Source organism: Hetaerina americana, unplaced genomic scaffold (assembly GCF_022747635.1).
Source record: "Hetaerina americana unplaced genomic scaffold, ioHetAmer1.1.p SCAF_5, whole genome shotgun sequence".
Classification (NCBI taxonomy): Eukaryota; Metazoa; Arthropoda; class Insecta; order Odonata; family Calopterygidae; genus Hetaerina; species Hetaerina americana.
This window is the reverse complement of record NW_027287095.1, coordinates 16318-41823: the sequence shown is the minus strand read 5'-3', so window position 1 is coordinate 41823 and position 25506 is coordinate 16318. Positions and strand designations below refer to the sequence as shown.

The window sequence follows — 25506 nt, the reverse complement described above, 5'->3', positions numbered from 1 at the left end:
GCTTATCTCTTGAAGAAGCAACCGGCAAATAATTCAATTTTGCTCAGATATCCGTTTCATCACGGAAGGTGTGTTTATGTGGAGCGGGGTTAAAGTAAATTTAATCGAAGATAATTAATATCTGTCGAAGAGACTAAAGTACGTAAATGTAAACCGCACGGAAAAGAGACATGAGTGACAAACCAACATTAGCATTCCAGTTGGCCACTCTGATAAGCCAAATTTCCCAAATTGGAAACCACGTTGACAATTGACTAACGTCATTCGTCAATGTTCAGGATAGGCAGTAATGTATGTTTTAAATATTGACAACCTGTGGTAATTCATAGATTGCACCTCGCCAGCCTATTTAATGTAGCGATGTAAAAGAAATTTTCAAGTCCTCATGACGTTATTGTTATCAATTGCTGATGTTCAGTAGTCTTGCCAGTGGAATTCGGAATAACCGTATTAGATGTCTGTTTTGTCAGTTTGAGAAATTATTTTCGGTATTAGGGTTTCCAAAATAAGAGCCGTGTTATTAGGATATTTGAAATGTGGGAGAATTTGATGATATATGCTGCTGAACGTTTCCGTATGGAATAAGGGTAAAGAAATAATGTCGTCCAGAAAAAGAAGCGGTTCAGGGTCCAAGAGACAACTCAAAGAAAAAATAGTTCAAATATATGAATCCATATTTCGGGTAAGTTAGCTCTTGCCAAGGTGAAAAATTTCATAATGCTTAGGGAATAATTCTCATTTTATCTTTCCAATCACAGGGAGAAGATCCGTCTTTGGGAAATCCAAATTTTTGGGATGAATTCTTTCTCTTGAAACCAAAGGTCTGTTTTAAGCTTTGTCGCGTTTGCTCTATTATTTTTGTGGATGACAAATCATATATCCTATACAGGTCGCACATCTTGAAGGTGAAATCCAGAAACTAAATGGAGAACAATTGATATCCCTTAAGGAAAATATAAATGCCCTATTCGCTCAATGTGTCGCGCGTTTGGGAGATGAGCATAGTTTACGGGTGGTGTATGCTTTGCAGGTAATTTATGACATACTCTTGCATCGGAGACATCATGATGCCCTTTAGAAGTAATTGTCACGTAGAATTATGTTTTAGTTTTCCCTTCACTCAGCTGCATTAATTCAGTATCTCCTGTGACTTACCTTTATAAACATTGCATTGACACGTAATCACTTTTATCGTAATTTGATTTGCCATTATCTTTATGTTATTTACAGACTCTGTGTACTATCATTCAGGGTATTTACAAAAAAACATTGGGTGAGTGTGGGTTCGATGTCATTAACATTTTAATGGGATTTGACATCGCAGAGCAATTAATGGAGGAGCTGTTAGACCATGTTAACACATTTCTAACTGGTATGTATGTTTCATCGTCAACATTTTCGAAGCATTAACCGTCCATTTAAATAATATATATGAATAAATCCGAACAGGTGTTTATCCTGCAAGCTTAAAGGGACTCTGCCTAAAACTCCTGTTAGTATTGTTGACTGGATCTGAAAATGTAAGCCAGAACACATTATTGGAGTATGTGATGATCAACAGCGTTTTTGAGTCTCTCATGCAGGTATTATTTCCCGTTATGTACTGTGAAAATGAGTTATTGTATGTAAGCTGGTTGAGAATAGTGGCCAAACTCGTTATAATTCTTGAAATAGTATTCCTAATATTGAGATGGGTCAATTATAATGTTCCTTAAAGTTTGACCAATCTATGTGCTGGAATCTGAATAATTTTACTGTCTGTTAAATTACTATCCTCCTTCTTTCCAAGTTATTGTGCGATCCGTCGTTAAGGACTGCCTTAGGCCATGATGCAGTTTTAGCCTTAACCCTGTTAGTGAATTATCGTAAGCATGAAGCAGCAAATCCATATGTTGTAAAACTGTCAATCTGGGATGATGAACTGGCATTGAATGGCTATGGTCAGGTAAAATACTTGAGATGTTATTCATTATATGCATATTTGATTGGAGCGGATCCACCATAAATGCATATTGTTTTTTAGGTGATTGCAACTTCACTGGCAGAATTTTGTAGACAATTTACTGTTCAGAGAGCTGAACCTCAGTCAGGTGGGGGATGGTTATCTTCACTTACATCCATGGTAGGAAATATGTTTGTCTCGGATGAAGCAGGAGCAAGAACACAGCAAATAAGGTAAATTATATAAGCATATGCTATCGGTTTATTTTTATGTAGGAAAGACATTGTGAATATAAAGATGGTTAATCTAGTTTTGGGATTACTTTTGTAACATATTACTGGATACCATGGTGAATACAGAGGTTTTTTTAATTTTATCTATTGACTAGTGCCTTAAGTGCTAAGATCAGTTTGATAGATACTTTTTGCTGGAGAGTATAACCCCTGTGAGTGAAATTCCCGCATTCAGGCAAGATATCCAGTTCCTTGTCCTGTGCCATCAATGGCATTCTAAACAATGGTTGTATTAATGGTACAATGAAATACACAGGGTAAGTTTAACTGAGGCTCTCCAAGAGGCATGACCTGGATTTGGTCTCTTCTGGCTAAAAGTGAAATGTTTTTTCCATTAGGCTGTTTTCTTCCCATATAATTTGTAGAGTTTTAAATGATATTATAGCCACTGGACTGAAGCTTTTTTGGGATTTTCTTAGGTCCATTAGGTAATTCCAGGAAGTTGTTGTAGACTGCATATCAGTGAATCCCTCACATTCCTTTTCTTTTGTGTTTTTGAAAGAACATTTGAAAAATCGCCTGTTTATTTCCCGTTTTGGGTTCCAGTCTTAAAATCTATTCTAACAAGTCGGTGAGGGGTTTAATCCTGAGTCAGTCAACTTCAGCATTACTTTGTTTTACTCACTTAAACGCCAGGGTTGCCTTTTCTTGCATCATCTAAATTTCTCTCAACAGCCCTCTCTCATCTCCTACAATGCCTAGTACTTCATTTGTTTTCCTTTCTGTCCATTGACTGTTTCTACTCATTAAATCGGCTTCTCAAAAGCCTCCAAAAACTACTTCATAAATCAAAGTGTTTCACTATATTCTGTGAATCCATACTCAAGGTTTCTATTAACTCTCTTCTCTTTGTAAGAACTTCATTTTCCATTGTAATCTTATTATGTCTCTTCTACTTTGACCATATCCATCCAAAATACTCTCTAGATATATTCAAAGAACTATAGGAGATGCTGATGCAGTTAATTTAATGTAGTTATTTGGTAGAAATTCACAGTGTAAGAGGATACCTTGGTGGCTTAAATGTTTCAAGCCACTTGGCTGAAAATCAAGGGATCCGGGTTCAATTCCCAGCTGAGGTGAATGATTTATATGCAGTGAAATTCCTTCCTTTTGGCCCCCTAGATAGCAAACTGGTCTGTCTGCTCATAAGTGTTTGTTTTCCAATGTTAACGTTAAACTTAGCCTTCCTTTATCTCCATTGGTTTTTTGATGTGTCCAACAATTGTTGCCATTCATTTGGCTGACTGATTAGCTAAAGTTTGACCCTATGCAAATCTGTTTTTATGAACTCCCCATCTACTTTCATTACTACCTACCTAATGCTCTTTCCAACCCTCTTTTACCATCCTCTCTACCCACATATACTTGAAAAGTATGGGTGACAAGAGGACAGCCTTTTTTTCCCCCTTGCCTAATACTGCTCACTTCTGACTTTCCATCTGCTGCTCACTTGTGCGACCGGAAATATGTATAGATTCTGAATGGGTCATGTATCCCTTCGGTTTACTCCTGTCTTCTGCATTACGTTATTTAAGTATCTCAATTTAGTCTGTTAAATGCTTTATTGAAATCTACAAAGTAAACAAATGGATCATGGTTGCATTCCATGATTCTTTCTATCAGTGACCTAATTAATGCCATGGCGTCATGTGTATCTCTCCCCTTTTTAAACTCTTGCCCTCTTTTACTTTCCTTTACTACCTGAGATGCTTGTAAAATCAAACTTATCATTCTTTAGTCCTCGCATATATATTTAAACCGCATAAACTGCTTTTTCTCTTTATAGAATGGGGATTAATACTGACTTTAAGTAGAGTAGATATAAATAAAAAAAACATGAATATTAGTTCTATCTGTACATTTTTCTATCTATGATTATTAGCATATATTTCCTGCCCCAATTATTTCCTTCCACCCAAACTTAAAATTAACCCTCCCTTAAGATGCCTGTTTGTGAGGTTATGTCTAATTTTGGGGTCCTTTCCTTCCTTTGGTATGTTCTTGTGCATCCAGTGGTTATTGTTAGTGTGTGTGACTTATGGAATATATTTGGTGGGTCACTGGTGGAAGAGTTTTCCTTGCAAACCCTGGTTTTGCCTGTGGCTGGTTCACAAGTGCTAATGATGTATCTTGCGAAAAGTCTAGATCCACAATTGCAACTTGTATTAATGCATTTATTTTGTTGTTATTGCAGGGCAAACAATGCTGTACTGCTGGCGCTATATGAGGGAGTTCATTTGAACCGCAATTTTATAACCACCCTCACACATTCACGAGCAGACACAGGTCTTCCACCCTTAGTTGGTGCAGCCGCATGTGGAAGTCCCTCCAATCATCCTCCTCCAACATCCTCGTCATCGCCCACTCTGTACCTCTCTTCCATTTCATCTTCTGTGGGAGATCCTGCTACTGCTCCAACTCATAACCCAATGCAGGCAACTGCACAAACACCATCCATTCACAATACTACATCCAATGTGAATAATCACCAGTTGTCCTCCCAGCCAGATACATCTTCGACACCTTCAGGACCAATGCCGCACTCAGCATCTCTCATCCTTGCATCACCATCACATTCTTCTTCTCCGATGGATGTTAATTTGATGCCAGCTAATCTCCTAGTGACATTTTTTGAGTACTGGTGAGTATTCATTTCATTACATATCTGCTTTCTTGAGATTTCCACGGGAAACTCGCCAAATGGGTCACAGTGTTGCTTCTTTGTGAGAGTTCTTTGTAATGTCACGAAACATGTAATCCAGTATTAGTCACCTCCACCATTTGCATCTGAAATGCAAAACAAACTCATGAGTTTGACCTGCCACTTTTCGAGGTGCATTTTATGACCTCCTAACAGTGGATCTGCCCAATTGTTTCCGAGCCTTCACAACGGGTCATTCCCATTGATGTGTATTTGTAAATGATTATGATATTTGGCATAGTGTTTTACGGGCTTTGCTTTGTTTTATCTTAAAATTAAACTTACATTTCAGATGATATTTGTAATGACAACTTTTGTGCAACCATGATGTGCAAAGATTTTGAACGTAACCTAATGACTCTTAGCGATATTAACTGTTGAAGATTTTCATCTGTGATGTATGGGACTTTTACTTAAGAAGTTGTATGATGAGTGGTTTAATGCTGGTACATTTGGTATGCTACAGACATAGAAAAATTGGATAATCCTCCTTACCCCAACACATGCATTTACTTTGGTCATTCATTTAGTCCTTGGTAGAAAGTAGAAAAACAAATTATTTTGTGAAGATTTTTTTGATTTTTCCGACATTGTCTCCATTCAGCTCGATACACTCTTCCCAACATTTCTTACAACTTTTTTAAGCCATCCAAAAAGTAAGATTTCTGAAGGTTCTCAAAATAGGTATCCATGTTGGCGATCTCCTTGTTCGACATGAATAGTTATCCGCTGAGCCAATATTTGAAGTTTGGAAAAAGAAAAAGGTCACTGGCAGCCAAATCTGGTGAATGCTGCAATAATTAAAACTTTAATTCCATAATTTTTGCCACCAAAATTGTGTCGTTGTGCATCTGTGCAATATCTTAATGGAAAAGAATTTTTCTTTGTCTGATGAAGTTTTTACTTGATTTGGCTCAACCAGTGCAATAAAGGTGCATAATATTCTCCATTTATTGTTTGTCCTTGTTGCAAATAAATGATGTAGGTGATTTGGTGTTAATCCCAGAGAACTATGACCATCACCTTGTCTGCTGATTTCACCATCTTTGCCTTCTTCGGAGCCAGGTCTCCTTCGGAAACCCACTGTTTTGATTGCTCCATAGACACTGGATGGTAGTAGTGTATCCATGTTTTGACCACAGTTATCTGTCAATGAAGAAAGCACTCTGGATGGCAATGGAAAAGCACCAAACCAGCCTCCGAATTAACCTCATGAAAGCCCTTAATCTCCGATGAGAGCAAACGTGGCACCCATCTTTCTAAGATTATTTTCACTCCCAATTGCTCATGCCAAATTGAAAACATTGTACCTTGTGATATGCCTGTGGCCTCAACTATTCTGTGAACTTTGATTTGTCAATCACTCAAAACCATATGGTGGATAGTGTCAATCATTTCAGAGGAAGTCACCTCTATTGGATGTCCCAAACGATGTTCATCATTTGTGGAAGTGTGGTCACATTTAAACTCATTGTGCAACTTTCAATAGTTACAAATACAGGAACAGATGTGCCATTAACTTCATCCAACTCAGCTTTGACATATTCCAAAGAAACTGCGGGAGATGCCGCAACAGTAACTTTAACGGAGTCATCCGCTAATGTGCATTTCAATGCGCACATTAGCGGATGACTCCGTTAAAGTTACTGTTGCGGCATCTCCCGCAGTTTCTTTGGAATTTGTCAAAGTGAAAACACCATAAGTGTTTAAAGTTGGCTTTAACCTCGTGGACAGTGGCGCCTCGCGCACGACTACGAATGCCTGTGACATTGTATGTACGGTATTTCGTCACAACATCTTGTTCCTTTAAAAGCCCCAAAATTTCAGAGTTTAAGAGGACGCCTCGGTAGCTTAAGTGGCTAAAGCACTCGACCGGATATTGAGGGATTTGGGTTCGAATCCCAGTCAAGGCGAATGATTTCAACTCAGCTTTGATCCCTTTCAGTGTCAAGTCTTTTGAATAAAAATTTTTAATCACGGACTTATTTTTACCATTGTTCTAAGTAAACAAAAGATTGTTGCTGCAATTGACTATGAGAATGAAACCATGAGGTGGACATATCTGAATCTTTAACAGCGGTCTGCAAAGAGATGAGGCTTTCTAAAAGCAAGCCTTTTCCGATACTATCGGTGCCTTCTTTTGGATTTTCTAAGGAATTATTGAAGGACCCATGTATGTAACATCATACACTAAGGTCTTGAACTTTCAAAACATAGACCAGATCATTTGCCATGTTTCATTTTTGCATTACCACAAAAAAATTAAAAGGATAGCTTAGGGGAAACAAAAATGGCTCTATCACGTCTTCATTATTTTCATTGGCAATTAATGTCTAGTTAACACTTCAGCAACTCGACCACAACTTCCCAAGCATCACATCAAGGTCATTTTTGGATAATGAAGTCATTTCACTCCCTTATATTTAAGCTTTAACAATTTTGATAATCCATTTAAAATGTTTTTATATTTGTTGAATGTCCAGTATGATTGGCATTATGTTTTTTGAGTCAATTAAGAAGTGATGCATTTTCTCCATATTATTACGATGACTTTCATTTACTTTACCTGTTCTGTAATACATGTATATATTCCTTTCCAACTTTCCTGGACTTTCAATTTTATTTCTCTCTAAAGAGGTCTGCTTAGCAGGTAGAATACCAGTGCAATTATATAACCCAAGAATTGCAGCCTAGGGCATTTATGCTTTTCGTTGTTTCACAGCTAGTTTTTATATCCTATATTGATTTATGTGACTTTGAATTTATATTTCGAATCTACCAATCGATAATTTTCTAGCAGTGTACATATTTCATAGTCCATAATAGTATATTTAATCAAATTTACCAGAAAATATTTTTAGGATAATTGTGTCGCAAGGGGCGTTCCTAATGGTGCGACACAAAGGGTATCGGGGAAAGTCAGAATAACTACACCGAGTCTTACCCAAACAATCGTTTATTATACAACATACAGTTATAATGCACCATTTACAAAGGTATACGCAACTTATGGATGGCTAGACCCTCAGTAAACCAACGCGCATCCGTCGGGAAGGAAGGGAGCATGGCAGGGCGGACGCGGTCACGACACGCATAACCTAGGCAGAGCCCTCGTCCGTCGGGAAGGAAGGGTGTATGGCAGAACGGACGCGGTCACGACACGCATAACCTAGGCAGAGCCCTCGTCCGTCGGAAAGGAAGGGAGTATGGCAGGGCGGACGCGGTCACGACACGCATAACCTAGGCAGAGCCCTCGTCTGTCGGGAAGGAAGGGAGTATGGCAGGGCGAACGCGGTCACGACAGGAAGAGATGGAAATCTGATGCAACCAAATCTGGGGAATAAGGCGGGTGTGGCAACAATTCATATCTGAGTTCGCATGCTTTTGCCACAGCAATGACACATATGTGTGGGAATGCATTGTCTTGATGAAAGATGACTTTCTTCCTTGCCAAATCTGGCCTTTTTTCTTGTATCTTTGGCTGTAGTTGGTCGAGGAGGTTAGCGTAGTATTGTCCAGTAATTGTTTGACCAGTGGGAAGATAATCTATATGCAGAATCAATTTCACATCCCAGACAACTGAAGCGATCATATTGACTGAAGCGGCTGACCATATTGACTTTGCTTTCTTTGGCGGTAATGAATCAACATGCTTCCACTGCTTTGATTGCTGTTTTGTCTCTGCGGTAAAGAAGTGGACCCAAGTATCATCTGTGGTCACAAACTGGTGCAGAAAATCGTGTTGGTTGCTCTTAAAACAGGTCAAACATTGTCTGGAAATTTCCATTTTGTTGAATAACTGATCGTAGCACTTTTCCATTTGATAAAATTTTTTATTGTACGACTGGGTTTCGATGTATTACATCATCATCAGGTAACAAACTGAAGTTGTGTGCAGGTCTTATATACATTTACAATTCCGGAAGGAGGGGAGAGGACGTGGGGGGAAACGAGGGGGGGAAGAAAAAGAGGGGAGGAAGACAAGGGAGGCATTAACAAGGAATAGTGGAAAAACAGAGTTTCGACCTTGTTAAGCTTGTTGATGGAACAAGTTGAGTAACTTGTTCCATCAACAAGCTACTTAATTTGTTCCATTTTGAAGTGTGTGTAATCCTCCCATCTAGCAGATAATTTTTTCATATCCAATTCCCTTGTTAAAATGTAATATGCCCTTTCAGATGACAGGTTCAGATCCCTGCAGGTTCAGCAATTTCAGTTGGTGATCCTCAATGACCATTTTATGCACTTTTGGAATCATTTCTGTGGTAGTGGCACATTTAGGCCTACCACCACTCGGATCATCATCTAAGCTGTCTCGACCTAATTTAAACTCGTTTGTCCACTTGGCAATAGTTGAATATGAAGGAGCAGAGTTCCCCTGGGTGTTCTGATTGTCGGTATGAATTTCCTTTGCTTTTTCATACCTTTATTTACATTTAATCACTGCTCGAATCTCACTTTTTTCCATCTTCACAAATTACTACCCGGGAACAGCAACAGATCGGCGTAGGCAACCCAGACCTCTTCCCAGAGTGCTGATGTGCTACTTGTTTACTCATAAATGATTACCTATTACCACACAGGAAACTTATGCTAGCACTGATGTCTGGTAATGATTCCAAGAACATTCTAACTGCCCTTTTATCCTTTCATTTGGGACCACTTGATGGTCGCCTGATTGTTTTTTGATGAATTTAGAAAACTTGGCATAATTTATATATGTATTAAATGTTCATATCAGGAATTTAGGTGTTACTTTTATAATTGTATTTTCATTAAAATGAGTATAATGAGTTAATTCTAGGAGTTATTTAATATTAGAATGCAATAACTGAATTTTAACACCAATGATCTTCAGTTCTATTGTGATGCAGGACACAAAGTGTGAAGCAAGCACCAATAATGCAAAACTTTGCTTCCTGGTGTTAACTTGTATTGCGGAGGACCAATATGCCAACTCCCTGATGCATGATGCGAACTTAGCCTTTAGAGTCACCCTGCATCGGCTTCCCATGAGACACAGGAGAGCTCCTCCTCCAGATCGTGCTGCATCTCCCTGCCAACCTCTAGCCTGTGCTCTATTAGGTGAGTATCTATCACAAATGAAGAGTAGGAATCTTGCCATCTTTATAACTTGAACTTGATGCCTGCTATGCCGTGCATTCAAAGAAAGTCTTTGTCCAGACTGCTGCATTGAATTATTTTTTCAATAGCCATCTATATTCCTTTAATCATTCTTATTGTACACAATGGGCAAAGATTAGTCCCAGAAATGTTGTATTTACATTAATATTTCTGGACATTTAAGAATTCATGGTATCAACAATGGTTGTCGTTGCAGATGGGCACGAGATTTGAAGTTTATCAAATTTATAAAGCATCAATTCCCATGGACTACAACCTTGAAGTGGTGGAAGGGTTCTAGCATTCTGATGACTCCTAGAGCCTTGCTGGTGGGAACAATAACATGTGCTCCTCCTAGGGTCATCCATGCCAGATAGTTCAAAGAATAGGAGCGAGGCAAAGGGTAGTAGCTAGGCAAGAGGTAGACTCTGTAGCATCTGTTCCTCCGTAAGGCGTATGACCCCAGTGGGATGAGATGGCTATTTAAATAATGGTACCCATTTAAAACACTATTGAAGGAGGCAGGCAGAACTGAGCTCAACTATTTATTCCCAGAAAATGGTGATGGGCACCATAGAGGAAATGAGTCCTGTTAACTGTGCGAGACTGCCCAATCGGCCATGTGTTATGCTTGGTAGTGGGAGAGATAAGGCTTCTGCAGTTGTCTTCCCACGAAATCTTTAAGAAACAAAAGTGATGGCAGCAGGAAAAAAGACAGAAGAGGACTTAATTAGTTAGATTAGGAACAGGGATTGTTAGGGTGATGTTGAGTACAGGAGAAGTAGAAAATATAAAGCAGGAGATGGGAAAAGGAATTATAGGTATTTTAGGGTGTTGAAGAAGGTTATGCAGTTTTTCAGAAAGAGAAAGACTAAGTTAAATATCAAAATAATATTTCATAAATGGGATGAGGTGGAACATTATGCCTATCTTGAAAGTGTTCTAGACCAAAATGGCAAAGGAATGTTGAAGACTGATGGAGGGGAGGATGTTAGGCAAGCAAGGAATGGGTTGAATTAGGATAAGCATGTTGTTAATGATGAAGGGAGGTAGGAAATATGTTGAATTGAAGAGGGGTTTAATGTAGTGTTGGAGATTAGTTTGTGTTTTGTGGGACAGGCAAGGGAATGTACCTTTGTGTAGCCTCTGCCCATCGAAAAAATACCTAAACTGGTAGAGTATAACAAAAATAAAGATATATTGGATGTTGAGAAAAGACTTTTTGATATGGAAGATATTTCTGTACAGAGTGGTAACATGGTCATTGAAGCAAGGTGATAGACGTAAATTGGAGGGTTTTGAAATGTATGAGTGTGTGTGTGTGTGTGTGTGTGTGTGGAGAAGGATGGAAAAGGTGAAATGGCTGGAAAGGAACTAGAGAAATTACATTTGATGTTAAAAAATAAATTTTTTCCATATCACTCCACAGAATTTTAATATGTAAAATCATGGTAAATTGATGGGTATGCTGATGATGGGAAGTTTTGAACTGCTTACTTATGAATAAAAATTTCCAGTGATTAATATATTATAAATAGAATGTGAATGAATAACTGTATCTAAATGTTCATAACATGCCTTATTCCTGGGTGCCTAGACTGAAAATTTAGGTTAGGACCTTTGCGAGCACTCCTTTTCACCGTCAGAGTGTTGTAAAACAACCAAAATGAAATGCTTCTCTCATTTTTTTAGTGTTTTATCACGCAGTTGGTGTTGATTATTCCACAATATAGTTGAAAAAGTAATGATGCAGTAGTAATCACCTGTTCCTGCCTTCAAATTCTTTGCAAATTATTTTGCTTCTGTTTCATAAAATGTTGCTTGAAATGTGAAGTGAATTTTTTGCATGAAAATGAATCTACGTTGTGGTAAAATGCTATAAAAATTGTAATTTAATTTATAATATTAGTGTTAGCTGTATACCTGTATATGCAATTTATAATTTTTATCCCATGTATGGAAATCATATACTCCTTTGCTTTCTGGTGAAGAATGACAATTTGTACATTTGAGAGCCATTTAAAGACGCAAAAAGCCATGATTTAACGTAGTATTGTAGATAAAAATTCCACAGGAGTGCACTTTTTGGACTGACAGGTTGAAAAGCCTTGAGAATGTGGTGTTTTGTTACATGTTTATGTGAGTCAAAAAACAATTTGCAACATGTCGCTTAGAAGTTGAATTGGCTAAATAAAATTAATTTAATGGATAAATTTTGAGTTTCAGCAGCTGATTGTTGTTGTTGAGTGACTATTATAAAACTAAAAGATACAAATTTTATTGGATATGTTGTAGTTTGTAAATAATATTATAATTTATTAGAGCACCTTGTGTTTTTATAGAAATGATTTTTAATGCAAGTGGGATTGAAGACATCAATTCATTTTTTACCAAAAGCCTCCCTTTTCTCTTTAAAGACTTATTGGTGGAGTTTATTATGAGCCATATGTTGAAAAGGCTTCCAATGGAGTTGCTGCTTTGGTGTCTGGGTGTTGGACATCGTCTTATATGTTATCAGAAGCGATCCCGTGTGAGGTTAGCCGGCTACCAATGGGGGAAATTGTGGGCTGCTGTCATTGCCCTTCTGCAATTCTTGAATGCCAATGAAAGCCATCTAGCAAGAAAAATGAACATATTTCAGTTAGCCTTACAGGTAATCATCCTAGTGTGTTTAAATGGAGTTTTAATGAGTTTTAATGCTAGTTTTAAACGCTTCAATAAAAAATTTACATCTAGTCATAAAATTGGCTATTTTAGACTTCCTGGACTTGAGGGTTCTATTTTTCCTCTAAGGAATGCCAAGGGTTTGCTATAACATTAATTATTATTTGATTAACATGTCATGTTTAATCCTACACTCATCCTTAATTTATTTGAGAGTAATATCAGCTAGCACATTTATGAAATTTGTTCATTATATACTGTAAACTGATTGCTTAATGTATGCATGGTCTGTAGTGTAGAAAGTATCCCTATAAAATAAGCACTGCCATTGTCACATGGATAGAAAAATTTAATGTCTAATCTGTTTGTACATGACTATGGAGAAGAAAATTCACGGAGTGTAGTAGTAGTGTTACATATATTTTAAGTCTGTGGAGGGAAATGGTGGGTTCTATTCCCAAATTTCTCTTGCTCTGTCCCTGGTAATGAAGGGAATGTGGCATGTTATGAAGAGTGCCACCAAACCTCTTACACATATGTGCATACGTACTCTCTGTACCCTTCTACTTAATGTTTCTTTTTCCCAAACTTTAATTTTTCTTGAATTCCTAGTATGCTCTTTTTTTTGGTACCACTCTCACAATTCCTTGTGGTGTACTCTGGAGAATTCTTCTCTGCTCTCCTCTCTTTATTTTATCAATTAGAACCGTCATTCAGTCTATGCTATATATTTTTCATTTATGAAGAGATATGCTGCATCAAGTAATGTTTATATCAAACAATTACTTGAATCTTTATTATTGGTAATTTTTTTACTATTTATATCTTAATTAATAAGTTGCCACCATCTATGAGTGAATAAAATGATCAAAATATATCTGTAGATTTTTGATCATACCTACAGATATATTTTGATACGTAAATTCAGGTATGTAAAAGCTATCACTGCATTTAATCCCTCCAATATGTTGCGCAGATGTGCCCTCTAAATTGTTTTATGATATTATTTAATCTTTTAATTAATGCATCACCTTCTAACTTGGTGAAATTGCATCATGATAAAAACTTTACTCGTTTGATCTTCCTCCTAATTTGATATCAAAACAACCCGTGTTTTGCTGGATCACAATCTTATCATATGCCATCACCAATAATTAGCCAGGGAGAAAAATATCTACTTTTTTCAGCCATGAAAATTATCTTAAATTTAATCAATGTATAGTTCAACATTCCGCTACCATGAGTGCTATTCGTCTGTGTATGTGCACCCTGTGCCATTGATGTCCTTCCAGGAATCATGGTGAATGGTGGTCAATGGAGATGTGAGAGATTGCTTCCGGCTCACTCCCTCCCTTTCTATTCTTTATCTCTCACTTGCAGCAATAGTAATTGTGACCTCCATGTACATTATGTACCTCCTATTCCTGGATTTCACCCTTCAGCAAAGCAAAAGTATCAAGATGACTCCAAGACCCTCTTGATACCCTTTTTTTCAGTGTAAAATTCATCAAAAAGCTCTCTCATTAGGTCATTCTTTGCTGCAGCTGCACTCTCTTTACAGTGTCAACATTCCTTGATCTGAGGTTTTCTGTTCTTGTAATGTAGTTAAGACTCAATCAGAGCATTGCATCCAATAATGTTCTTAATTTGCATGAGTAGGACTTGCACTTTCCATCAGTTAGCATACCAGAAATCTTGCTTGAAGCTTCACAATGAGGAAATATCAACTTCACTTTTGACTCGAAAGTGAATTCTGACCCTTTGTCAACCATATTCTTTCCTTGATCAATAGTATGTCTGATCAAATGTTTCAATTTATCATCAGTTGTATTAAAATATGAAAAATTTACAATTTTATTTTTATGTCTTAAAATGTGCAAGTTGTAACAATTGACTTATAATAATAATGCATTTTTTGCTCAGAGATTTGGTGCATATTTATACGTACCCAAATATAGAGCAATTCAGATATAAACTTCACAATTTTAGAAAAAATAAAATATATTTACATATTCATGCATATGTATACCTACCAATATACTACTATATTTACATATTATCTAGTTTAGTTGGAATTGTTGTGTAGTGACAATTCCAGAATTTCACTTACAGAATATAACATATTATTTTTTAATAGGTTGAACAGATTTTTCTTGAAAATAGGTAATTTTGTTCCGTGTTTGATTTCATGGGGAAGTTTATTGAAAAGCCTTAAGCCCATGAGCAGTATTGTGTGTTCTGACAAATGGTTGGTGGAGGTCATTGCTGGTCCTTGTATAGTGACTATGGTAATTCTGGTTGGACTTGTACTGATAAATATTACCCTTTGCATGCATCAAACCCTTTACAGTTTAAGGAAATACTATTTAATAGTGTCTAAAAAGAGGCTGTAAGAAGCTCAATTTGTCCTTTCCTTTGCATGCAAGATGACATTAAATATATATGTATATGCAGGGTACTGGTAATAAACCAAGATTTTTGAAAAGAGGTTTACACAATGCATGAAAAGGAGCATCGCTCATATTATGTATTTTTCTCTCTTGGATTTTGAAGATAATGCCTACCTGGGGAAAGGAACCCCTGAAGAGGATATTAGCAATAACACAAGAATAAAATTCACCATGTATTCTATTGTTTCAGGCTTCACTTCGTGGAATTATTTAATGTCCATACTAAAAAGAAAGAATTGTACTTTTCCACAGATTTTATTAAATGGTACAATGCATTTCACCGACTTACGGCATCATCAGGTACAAATTTGCTAAACAGACAGTGCCAGAATATATACCCTCAGGTCAGAGTGGGGGTGGGGAGGGGTGGAAGGGCCTGAGAGGGGTGGAGGCCCTCAAGTGCGTTGAGGGGTTGTTTTGACCATTTCCAGGCTAGTTTCTCAAAGAAGAGTGGGGAGGGGTATGGGAATAATTGCTCATTACAAAGGGTCGCGTTGGGGTTTGCCAAGTGCCTTCTTATCTCTAATTGCTCAAGAGCATCCATTTTTAATCCTTTTGGGAGTATGTGTAATATCTCAGGGACAAAGTCACTACTGTGGTCAATTCCAGTAAATGCTTGGCAAAGAGAGAGTTGGTATTCTGATTTTTGTGACACCTTGCATGTTCCTTGACTCGTAACTTAATATTCCTACCTGTCTGACCGACATAAAAGCTGTTGCTATCCTCGCTTTTCAGTTTATAAATACGTGATTTGAGAAGGCTATCCTGGGTGTCTTTTCCATTGGCTAGAAGTTTGAAGAGGGTTACAGGTGGGTAGAAGGCTGCTTTGAGTGAGGTGGGTAAGCAGTTGGAAATCCTATATGAAGTTAGAAGAGATGGGTTCTTTCTCTCAATTGTCTTTCTCAGATGTCAGAGGGTGTACGTCTGCTGCTGAAGGCTGGGAGAGCGGGTCATTGTTGGCACTGCTTCCTTCATTGAGGACATGATGATTTCAGCAACTTGTTGTTTGGTAGCCAGAGATTGGTTCCGAAGGGCAACCTCGCAATCTGCGGCTAGATTTTTAATGTTGGCTTCGGAAAATTTCTTAGGGGAATCAAACTTCAAACCTTTCTTTGAGATATTACTCTCCTCCTCAGTGAATGTATGGTGACTTAGGTTGACAACTCTTGCGGCTGGAACAAAATTCAATACTGTGCGGGGACTATTTTCATTAGTAGTGCCCTGGTAATTTTGAGGACTATTGATAAGATTACTAAGTTTTTTCCCCTGGGTTACATGTTTGCGAGACATGATTTTACTCACTAGTTCTTTTACACCATCCATAAATGTAATCCATTCTGCAAAATGTAACTTGGAGCAAAGTTCTAGGTGCAGATAGAACAAATAATGTGCGAAGGAATCCCTTTTTGCACACCACATTTTCAGTTCTTCCCTAAACCACTGGATTTTCGCCTTGCGTATCGCTCTCATGGCCATTGTGGACGACGGAGTGGCATGCATCTGGATGTATGCCGGGAACACTCCGTTTTTGAGGCACTTGCTGTTGATGAGAATATTCAAAGATGCACTACTGTATTTCACTGAAAGTTTTAAGTTAAGTTTTGCCTGTAATGCCATCAATCCCCAAACCCCAACGCGACCCTTTGTAATGAGCAATTATTCCCATACCCCTCCCCACTCCTCTCCGAGAAACTAGCTTGGAAATGGTCAAAACAACGCCTCAACGCACCTTAGGGCCTCCACCCCTCTCAGGCCCTTCCACCCCTCCCCGTCCCCACTCTGTCCTGAGGATATATATTCTGGCACTGTCTGTTTAGCAAATTTGTACCTGATGATGCCGCAAGTCTGTGAAATGCATTGTACCATATAATAAAATCTGTGGAAAAGTACAATTCTTTCTTTTTAGTATGGAAAATTCACCATATTAAATGGATAGAAGGTCTTTACAGAATGTCCTTATGAGGAAGCAAATTGTCTTTCTGCATAATTTGAAAATGTGTTTCCCCCAAGACATGTTCCTATGCTGGTTAACTATCAGGAATTGAGTTAGGAAATTTTGGGGAATGCTTGCATCTGCTGCATCAATTGAGATTTCTGTGTAAAATTTGTTTTTATTAGTGAAATAAATCAGGCTGGACGTTTTAGGAAGTTGAGAAGACACCATTCATTGAAAATGAAAATTGAAATGAAGAGCTCTCATGCCTAATCAAATGTGACTCAAAATATCTTTCCTTAGAAAAAATGACAGTATGAAATCCAAGCCATTGAATTTTCTACCAAGTACTCAGGTTCATTATCTATTTCAGTGATTTATTTTTATTGACTCATTATAAATTAAACCTTTCATTTTCAGGTTGTGAATATCTTCAATTTATTCATTACATATGGAGACACATTCCTGCCTTCTCCTGCCAGTTATGATGAACTGTATTATGAATTAATTAGGTGCCATGAAGTATTTGAAAATGTTTATTCAATGGGTAAGGATCCTTTTCTGTATATTTTAAATTGAACATTAAAAAGCTAAACAACTTGAATTCTGTTAAATGTCTTTGCTAAATTTGATTGAGGATAACATTTTGATTTACAACTCTTGATTTCTGATAATTGAATCTGTAAAATAATAGGCTATGCATGACTTTTAATTAGTCAGTGTAGACTGTAAAGATTTGAATTACTTGATTTATTTGAATAAGCACATACCTATATAGTGACTTTTCTACCTCTCATTTCCATTAGTGTAAAGTTTGGTTTCCATTGTACTTTCTGTATTTTGTTGTGAAGGATATCTACTTGTAGATAGGGAACTGGATGGTATTACGCACAAGTATATATGTAATGTAATGCCATTGCACAGGTGCATTCTTTCTTTTTGCTTTGAGAACTTTTTTTTGCCACAATTTAGAGTAAATTTTTCTAAAACAAGAGGAGCATCCACTCACATGTTCTTAGATTTTGCTCAAAAGTTGGCCAGTAGACAGTCCTTGAGAAATTCTTCGCAAATCACCCCACTGTAGTGGTTACGTACGCAATACCACAATCAAAAAAGGACTTAAGCGTAGACGTTCTAAAAAGCTACCTGTAAGATGACCTTTTGTTCCAATAGTGATTTAATCTGCTGATTGATGCCTTAACTTGTGGGTCAGGGGTTCAAGAATATTCAGTAACTCTTTAACTTTTTTTAAAAAATTTATTTGTTGTTATCTTCCTCCAAATATTTTGGATTTTAATTTTATTGATAAATTAAGTGTTTTATGGCCATAATGCTTTTCATTTGCAGAAGTTAATTCCATGATACAAGAATCTGTTAATCTGTAGTAATATGTCATTTCCTTATCCACTTGCTTACAAATTTTCTAAAGCATATCCATGCATATATACTACAGTAGGATATTATGAGACAGAATTTTTTTAAAGTGAATGCTAAAAAAAAATGTTTATTTTTGTTAGAAGAATATTTCCTTTTCAAAGGCTTGCATGTGAATTTTTTTTAGTGGTGATTAAAAAGAAATATCAAGGGCTCTAGAAAAGGTCATATTTTTGTAAAAATCATCATTAGGCATATATTGCGATGTAATGTGCAAGTATCATATTTTATAATCGTCCAACCAAACATATAAAAAATGCCATTACTATTAGTGCATTTAAAACTAAGTTAAAATCATTTTTGCAGGCAAAAAATTACTGCAGTATAGTAAAATTGTTAAATGATTTCAAAAAAGCTTAAAAATACCTTTCTGACTTCTCCTATATTTATTAATTTGTGTGGAATAACAGGACAGTTAAATATAATATTATAATGGTACGAGGGCATTTTGAAAGGTTCTTGGAATCATCATGAGAAATAAGCACTAGTGGGAGTTTCCCGTGTAGTAATAGGTTATCATGAGTAAACACTTGGCAGCTCTGGGAAGAGATCTGTGGTGCTTGTGCCCCTCTGTTATTGTTCCCGGGTAGTAATTTGTGAAGATGGGAAAAAGTGAGATTCGAGCAGTGATTAAATGTAAATAAAGGTATGAAAAAGCAAAGGAAATTCATACTGACAATCAGAACACCCAGGGGGACTCTGCTCCTTCATATTCAACTATTTCCAAGTGGACTAACAAGCTTAAGTTTGGTCGGGATGGCTTAGATGATGATCCATGTAGTGGTTGGCCAAAATGTGCCACTACCCCTAATAGACAAGTATTTTGCAGTCTTGAAGGAATCTAATTTTTAAGACGGGATGATGGCATTGGAATATCGCTGGAGCAAGTGCATTAGTGTACAGGGAGACTACATTGAAAATTAAAAAAGTTTCCCTGAGGTTAGTTGTTTATTTCTGTTCCATTTAGTGAAATTTTCAAATTACCCTCGTACTATACTGAAAGAACTGTCCTCTATTTCATGCATTGTATTTGTTTCCAATTATATATGTAATTTTTGATTTAACTTATTCTTCACATAAATATTGACACGGGACAAATACATATTATTATTAGTACATAAGGCTTCACTGAGAAAGGGTTTTATTTTCCTATGTTTGATGATAAATTTTGCCTTAAGTGTTGAAATGTAAATGCTCTATTGCCAGATATTTGTAGTAATAAGAGAACCTATGATGCAAACATATAGATGTACAATTTTTATATCAAGGGTGCTCAGAAATTCTAGGATTAACCTTCACAGATGGAAAAATATTAGTCATGAAACACTGAGTACATAGTTAAATTATAAACCATACCATATTAGAAGGTGATGGGAAATAAAAATATTTTGATCAGTCTTCTAACCCATTTTCTAAAAATTAAAGAGCACCCTAGGTAACTGGCTACCTATATGATCTATTTGTTGTACAATTCAAAATGTTAAGCAATTTGTGAATCATTTTTCTAGGAATTTTGAGCAAAATCTGAGACTAGTTAGGGGACATACCCATTGTAAGAGTACACTTTTTCTAATTTCTATTTTCTAAATGCTACTATTTGAAAGTGTTTATTTTAATGATAAAGATAGAGACTTTTGTCTTGCCGAATACCGATTGGTTCAAGAGCATTGCCTATATCATTTATAGCCATTAGGGCCTATTGCGATCCACTGGAAAAATGGGATGTAACACATGATTTAATAATATTCAGTGGGTAGTATGTAATGGGTATGAGGTATTCTTAATTTTATTGCTTAATAACAAAAGCATGAAATTGTGCTGGATACAGAATAAGTAGTGGATTAAGAAATAGGTTAAGTAATATAAGATGCCATATGTTATCATAATTAACTTGATTGAACCATGATTTTCAGCTCTAAGATATTCAACTCTTGATGGAGAATATAAAGAAAGTGCCCTTAAACTAGCAAACAGCCTGGTAAATGTAAGGTAAGGGACTTTTTGAGAAATTGCATAGTTAATTCTTTTATTTCATATCTCTAATGACTGATTTTAAATTTTAGGGCAATCATCAATCACTTTTCACCAAAGATAGGTGCCTGGCTAATTAATCAAGGACTTTCTACTCCTACTGAAGACCAGGTAATGTTGCATTTTTACCTTCACTATCATTATTCATTCTATCTTTACTAAATGAGGATATCTGTTTGGTGTCAAATCAACAACTGGGATCATGATTATGATATTTTTTATAATCATTGTATTCACGAATTATGATTTTTGTCCGAGGTTCCATTGTATCTGGATCAATTTTTACAAACTTACAAGGATCAGAAATAAGATCTTTGATAGATGGCTGAACATCAATTCACATTCATTTATCCGTTTATTATGCTATTAAGATAGCCTTGCCACGTAATAATTTTCTTTTTAATTTTAGATCCTTGAGGTGGTTCGTAGCAATTACGACAGTTTGACGCTTAAACTACAGGATAGTCTTGATCAGTATGAAAGGTATTCTGAGAAGCCACGCCATTCTGCTTTCTTCACTGCTATGGTAAGTTGATTCCTATTAATTGGAAGCCTAAAAAATAAAGCAGGTAGCTATTTAGCACATATTCGTGTATTTCAATTAAGTGTGCTGTCACTGCAAATATGTGTGTTATACTGAAGTTTCATGCTTCACTTGCTGTGTGCTCAGGGTTGTAAATATTGCTGTAAAATAGTTGATTACAGTTTATTTTTAAAATCAAGTAATCATGATTTAATTGCAATTTTTAGTCTTGCACTGAATTACATATTTAATTATACATGCAATAGCAAAACAATTTTTTGAAAAGAGATTGCATATTTTATATTACAATTAAATTACAAAATCATTATACTAAAACAAGATATTATTTATTAGAAAAAAGCAGAAATTTTTGCTCAGACATATTCTATCACAAGGTACGCAAAAGAGGAATTTAAACACTAAAAAATGGGTAGGGGATCAGTCTATCCGGTCCAAAACAAGTAGCAGAGTTTGCAATTACTTTCCTAGCTAATGTATCTCTGAGTTTATAAAAAAAAAAAATTGAGTAACAATAGATTGATGAATGGTTTTGCCAGCATGAGACATCTTCCATGATCCTCTTTCCTGCAACTGAGGATGAGGTCTTGGAAGTGCATTATGAGGCTTAAAAGTAAACCATCTGTGGAAATTGATGATCACCCTACTAATATTAAAGAAAAAATGCTCCAAGGCAATAAGCAAACCCTTAACATTTATAATAAATGAGTCCTTTACATGTGGCGAGTTTCCAGGCTATCTAAAAATAGCAGAGATAAAACTTCATAAAAAAGGGGATCAGGATGATATTAACAATTACTGACCAGTGTCCTAATTGATTAATTTTCCTAAAATATTTGAGTCCTTAATGAGAAACAGGCTAATGAAATATATCATTATAAATGAAATTTTAAGTATGGAATAATTTGGATTCCAAGAGGGAAAAAGTTGCCATGCTCTTGCAAGTTTTCTAGAAAAGTTATTATTATTATTTTTTATTTGCCCAGAGATCACAAGACAAAAATACCAGGTAGGTGGTGTATGTACATAATATAAGGCACGTCAAAAAGGAGCAAAGTCACTTGCTCAATTAAGGTATAAATAAAAGAAATGATGCTCATTACAGTTACATAAGTGTTTGGTACAAACCCATGAACATTGGCTGTAACATGCACATGCAATATCAAATTCAGAATAATCATTGATCACCAACATGAATCAGACCATGACCATTGCTAGAAACTAAAAGTATGGACTTACTGGTCGGGAACATTGTTGAGATATTCGTCAACTGAGTAGAACATATTACACTGTAGATATCTTTTTAATTTATGCCTGAATGCAGTAGTTCCCTTTATATCCTTGATACTTTTGGGTAGTTTGTTATATAATCTGATGCTGATTTCATTGGGTCCTAATTTCAATGCTTTAGTTCTTATATTCCCATAATGGATGTCATTCCTTCCTCTGGTGTAATGATGATGATAGGCAGAGTTAAGAGAATAGTGGCCAATGTTATTTTTTATGTATGGAATTTAAAACATAATGTAGATGCACGGAAGTGGTAGCAAATTTAATTAATGGAAAATAGGCCTATGGCTTCAACCAAATGTGAAGGACAGGAAACGGATAGTGGAAGTTTCTGGTATTGGGGTCAACAACATTGTGATAAAAAAATTATCACAATGTTGTTGACCCCAATACCAGAACTGCAGGATCTCTGCCTAAAAATAAGGACCAATCATTGAAATAATAGGTGTCAGGGTACCACAAGGTTGAATTCTTATTACATTATTATTTCTACTATACATCAATGATTTGCCAAGAAATATTGAGAATAACAACATAGTTCTGTATGTAGGTCATACAACTTGGCAATGAGCCACAACGACCCTAGCTTGTTGCATGCTAAGTTTGATTGCTCATTATTGCTCTTGGAACAATGGTGTGACGATAACAAACTGTTAGTAAATGTACAAGCAGAAAAGATAAATTATATTTAATTTAATAAAAGAAGGGAAGCACCTCAGTTAGATCTCTGCTTAAAAGGTCAACCCATAGAAAGGGTACACAGCACCAAGTTTTTAGGTTTGTCTATTAATGGGTCTTTAAACTGGGGGATCCATACCAATGGCCTATGTTCCACTTTGGCCAAAAGTGGATTTATTCAACAAAATCTTTCCGACAATGTAGATTAAAATATATCAAAAATGGTTTACTCGGGCAACTTTCAGTCACATATGAGCAATGGAATTATTTTATGGGGAGCATCACCTGGCTTCCGTAGAGTAATTATAATGCAAAAAAGATGTATTAGGTGTATAGCAAAAATACCCCAATGGCAAACTTGCAAACCTTATTTTAAAGAATTGAAAATTCTAACTTTGCCTTGTCTGTATTTGTATTACTGATGTAAGTATGTTAAGGATAATATGAAACAACAAATCACCAATTCTTAAGTACATGGGCATAATACTCGACAGTGTGTTGACGTGCATTTGTTCAGCTATTCATCTGCTATATATAATAAATCACTTTCATGTGGCCATTAAATGCTTCAACTATCGGCCACCAGGCTTAAAATCTGCTCCTTTTAGGGGTACATTTAAGAAATATCATTTTGCATTTTCTGATAGATAAAAGCTAATATAGTGTGAAAGAGTTCCTGGAGTCTTTTGAACCCTAAAACAGCTGATTATTCTAAGACTTGTCCTATATTTTGTATTCCGGGGACCAATAAATATTATTTATCACAGTTATGTTTTAAACAAATTTTATTACATTGTGCGTAAAAGTCATATACCTAAGTATTGATGACCAAAAAAATATTGGCACAAATGTGTCAAACAGATCTTCATGCTAATGCTGCTTAAGTCATTCTTGCTATTATAGTAAGCATTCAATTGGTGTGGAACAGAATTTTATTGTGCCTTGAGAAGACCCTTTCCTGTCCCCACTCATCATTTTTGTGACTTAGTGTACCAACTAGTTGGAATGGTGATGTGCTTCCAGTAAATAAGTACGAGTTCATGAACTGATTAATAGTCATTTCTTGTGTGCTCCTTTGGTAGCATCTATCAAGTTCTAAATAATTTCTTCTTTAGTGAAATATGTAGGTTCTGAATGCGAGTTAATGTCCCTCATTGATCAGGGATTGTGAATTTACCGAGCCGAAGATTAAGACTTGGACAAGAGGCTCAATGAAATGCTATGAATTGGAATAATAATATATATCTTTGGTAAAGAAATTAAAGGTGTCATGAAGCAAATATTTAATAGATAGCAAATGTTATTGTTGTTGAATAGAGTACAATATACGATCCAAGCTAACAGAATTCCAAAAAATAAAAAAAATTAAGGTAATCATTCATCTAATTTAATCAGTATCATGTTACACAAGCTAGGGTGAAAGTGTCCCTGGCTTTAAAAATGCAAACTCTCTTATTCTACTTCTGTTTTGGAGAATCAATTCTTTTAAAAATCCAATGCTATTTAGTCAAAGAAACTAAAAGGATGATAACCATCTTCTATAAGATAGCAAACAGGCTCCAAAAAACTGTCACCCCGTAAACTTTGCTGGCAAGCCCATAGCTTAGTTTTATGCGAGAAATCTTTTTCTTATCAATTTTGCTTGAGTTGTTGCCGTCTTCTTTTTATATTATCTGTATTGCTGCATTACAATTAAGCTAATTACATTTGTCCGAGCAAGTTGTTCTCATATACTGGTCTCCGGATGCATGCTGTTTGTGTATCTCATGATATATGTTTTATTATTTCAGGTTCGCAATGTTGTTAATGATACCCGCCAAAATATTGATTTTGCATCATTAGATCTGCAAAAAATTCTGCAGGAATGTTCTTCTATTTCTTGAATTCTACTTTTCAAGGTTTGATATATGATGTAAATTGTGATTTAATATGAAATTTTGTACGAGTTAAGTCATATTGTATTTGTACAGTGCTATTCTAACAGTTGTCCCTGTAATAAATTTTGGATTTAAAAAACAAATGTGTGGTAACTGTGCTTATTACTTGATGTGATAATTTTATTTGCAGCTTATTTACCCAGGGTGATGCCAAGAAAAAGTCAGCGTACATTATGGCAAATTTTGTGGTGTTTAATCCTTGAAACTTGTAGGAACCCATTAGCTAAGTATTACAGAAACTTTGTCTAGGTAACTACAATGAGATCTTGATGATTAATGCATAATCGTTTCTAGTTCATCTGCTGAATAATGAATAATTTTGCTGAGTATACTGACATTGTTATCATAGGACAATCCACCAAGGGAAATGTTTGAGGATGTGGTTTTCTCATTGCTTCAGTAATAGGCATGACAGGTTCACCATGAGGGGATTGGTAATAATAGGGATTAAAAATGGTTGATTGAATCCCCCAGTTGCTTCCCAG

General features: G+C 36.1%; 1 protein-coding gene across 1 annotated transcript; it reads left to right on the top strand.

Annotated features, from left to right (window-relative positions):
• The first annotated feature begins 264 nt into the window (after positions 1-264).
• On the top strand, positions 265-25091 carry LOC139694059 (armadillo-like helical domain-containing protein 3). The gene is made up of 15 exons (XM_071592480.1): positions 265-682; positions 759-821; positions 890-1030; positions 1231-1372; positions 1450-1583; positions 1790-1945; positions 2024-2175; positions 4433-4879; positions 9798-10024; positions 12481-12716; positions 17531-17657; positions 20458-20533; positions 20608-20686; positions 20985-21101; positions 24875-25091. The coding sequence occupies exons 1-15, from the start codon at positions 557-559 to the stop codon at positions 24965-24967; spliced, it is 2316 nt and encodes a 771-aa protein (XP_071448581.1). The 5' UTR covers positions 265-556; the 3' UTR covers positions 24968-25091.
• Positions 25092-25506: the final 415 nt, after the last annotated feature.

Bases quoted from the DNA above. Each gene is read 5' to 3' on its own strand.
- LOC139694059 (XM_071592480.1), top strand. From the start codon at position 557: ATGCTGCTGAACGTTTCCGTATGGAATAAGGGTAAAGAAATAATGTCG. The intron at 1,031-1,230 runs GTAATTTATGAC...TGTTATTTACAG, and splicing joins GGGTGGTGTATGCTTTGCAG to ACTCTGTGTACTATCATTCA. The intron at 1,946-2,023 runs GTAAAATACTTG...ATTGTTTTTTAG, and splicing joins CATTGAATGGCTATGGTCAG to GTGATTGCAACTTCACTGGC.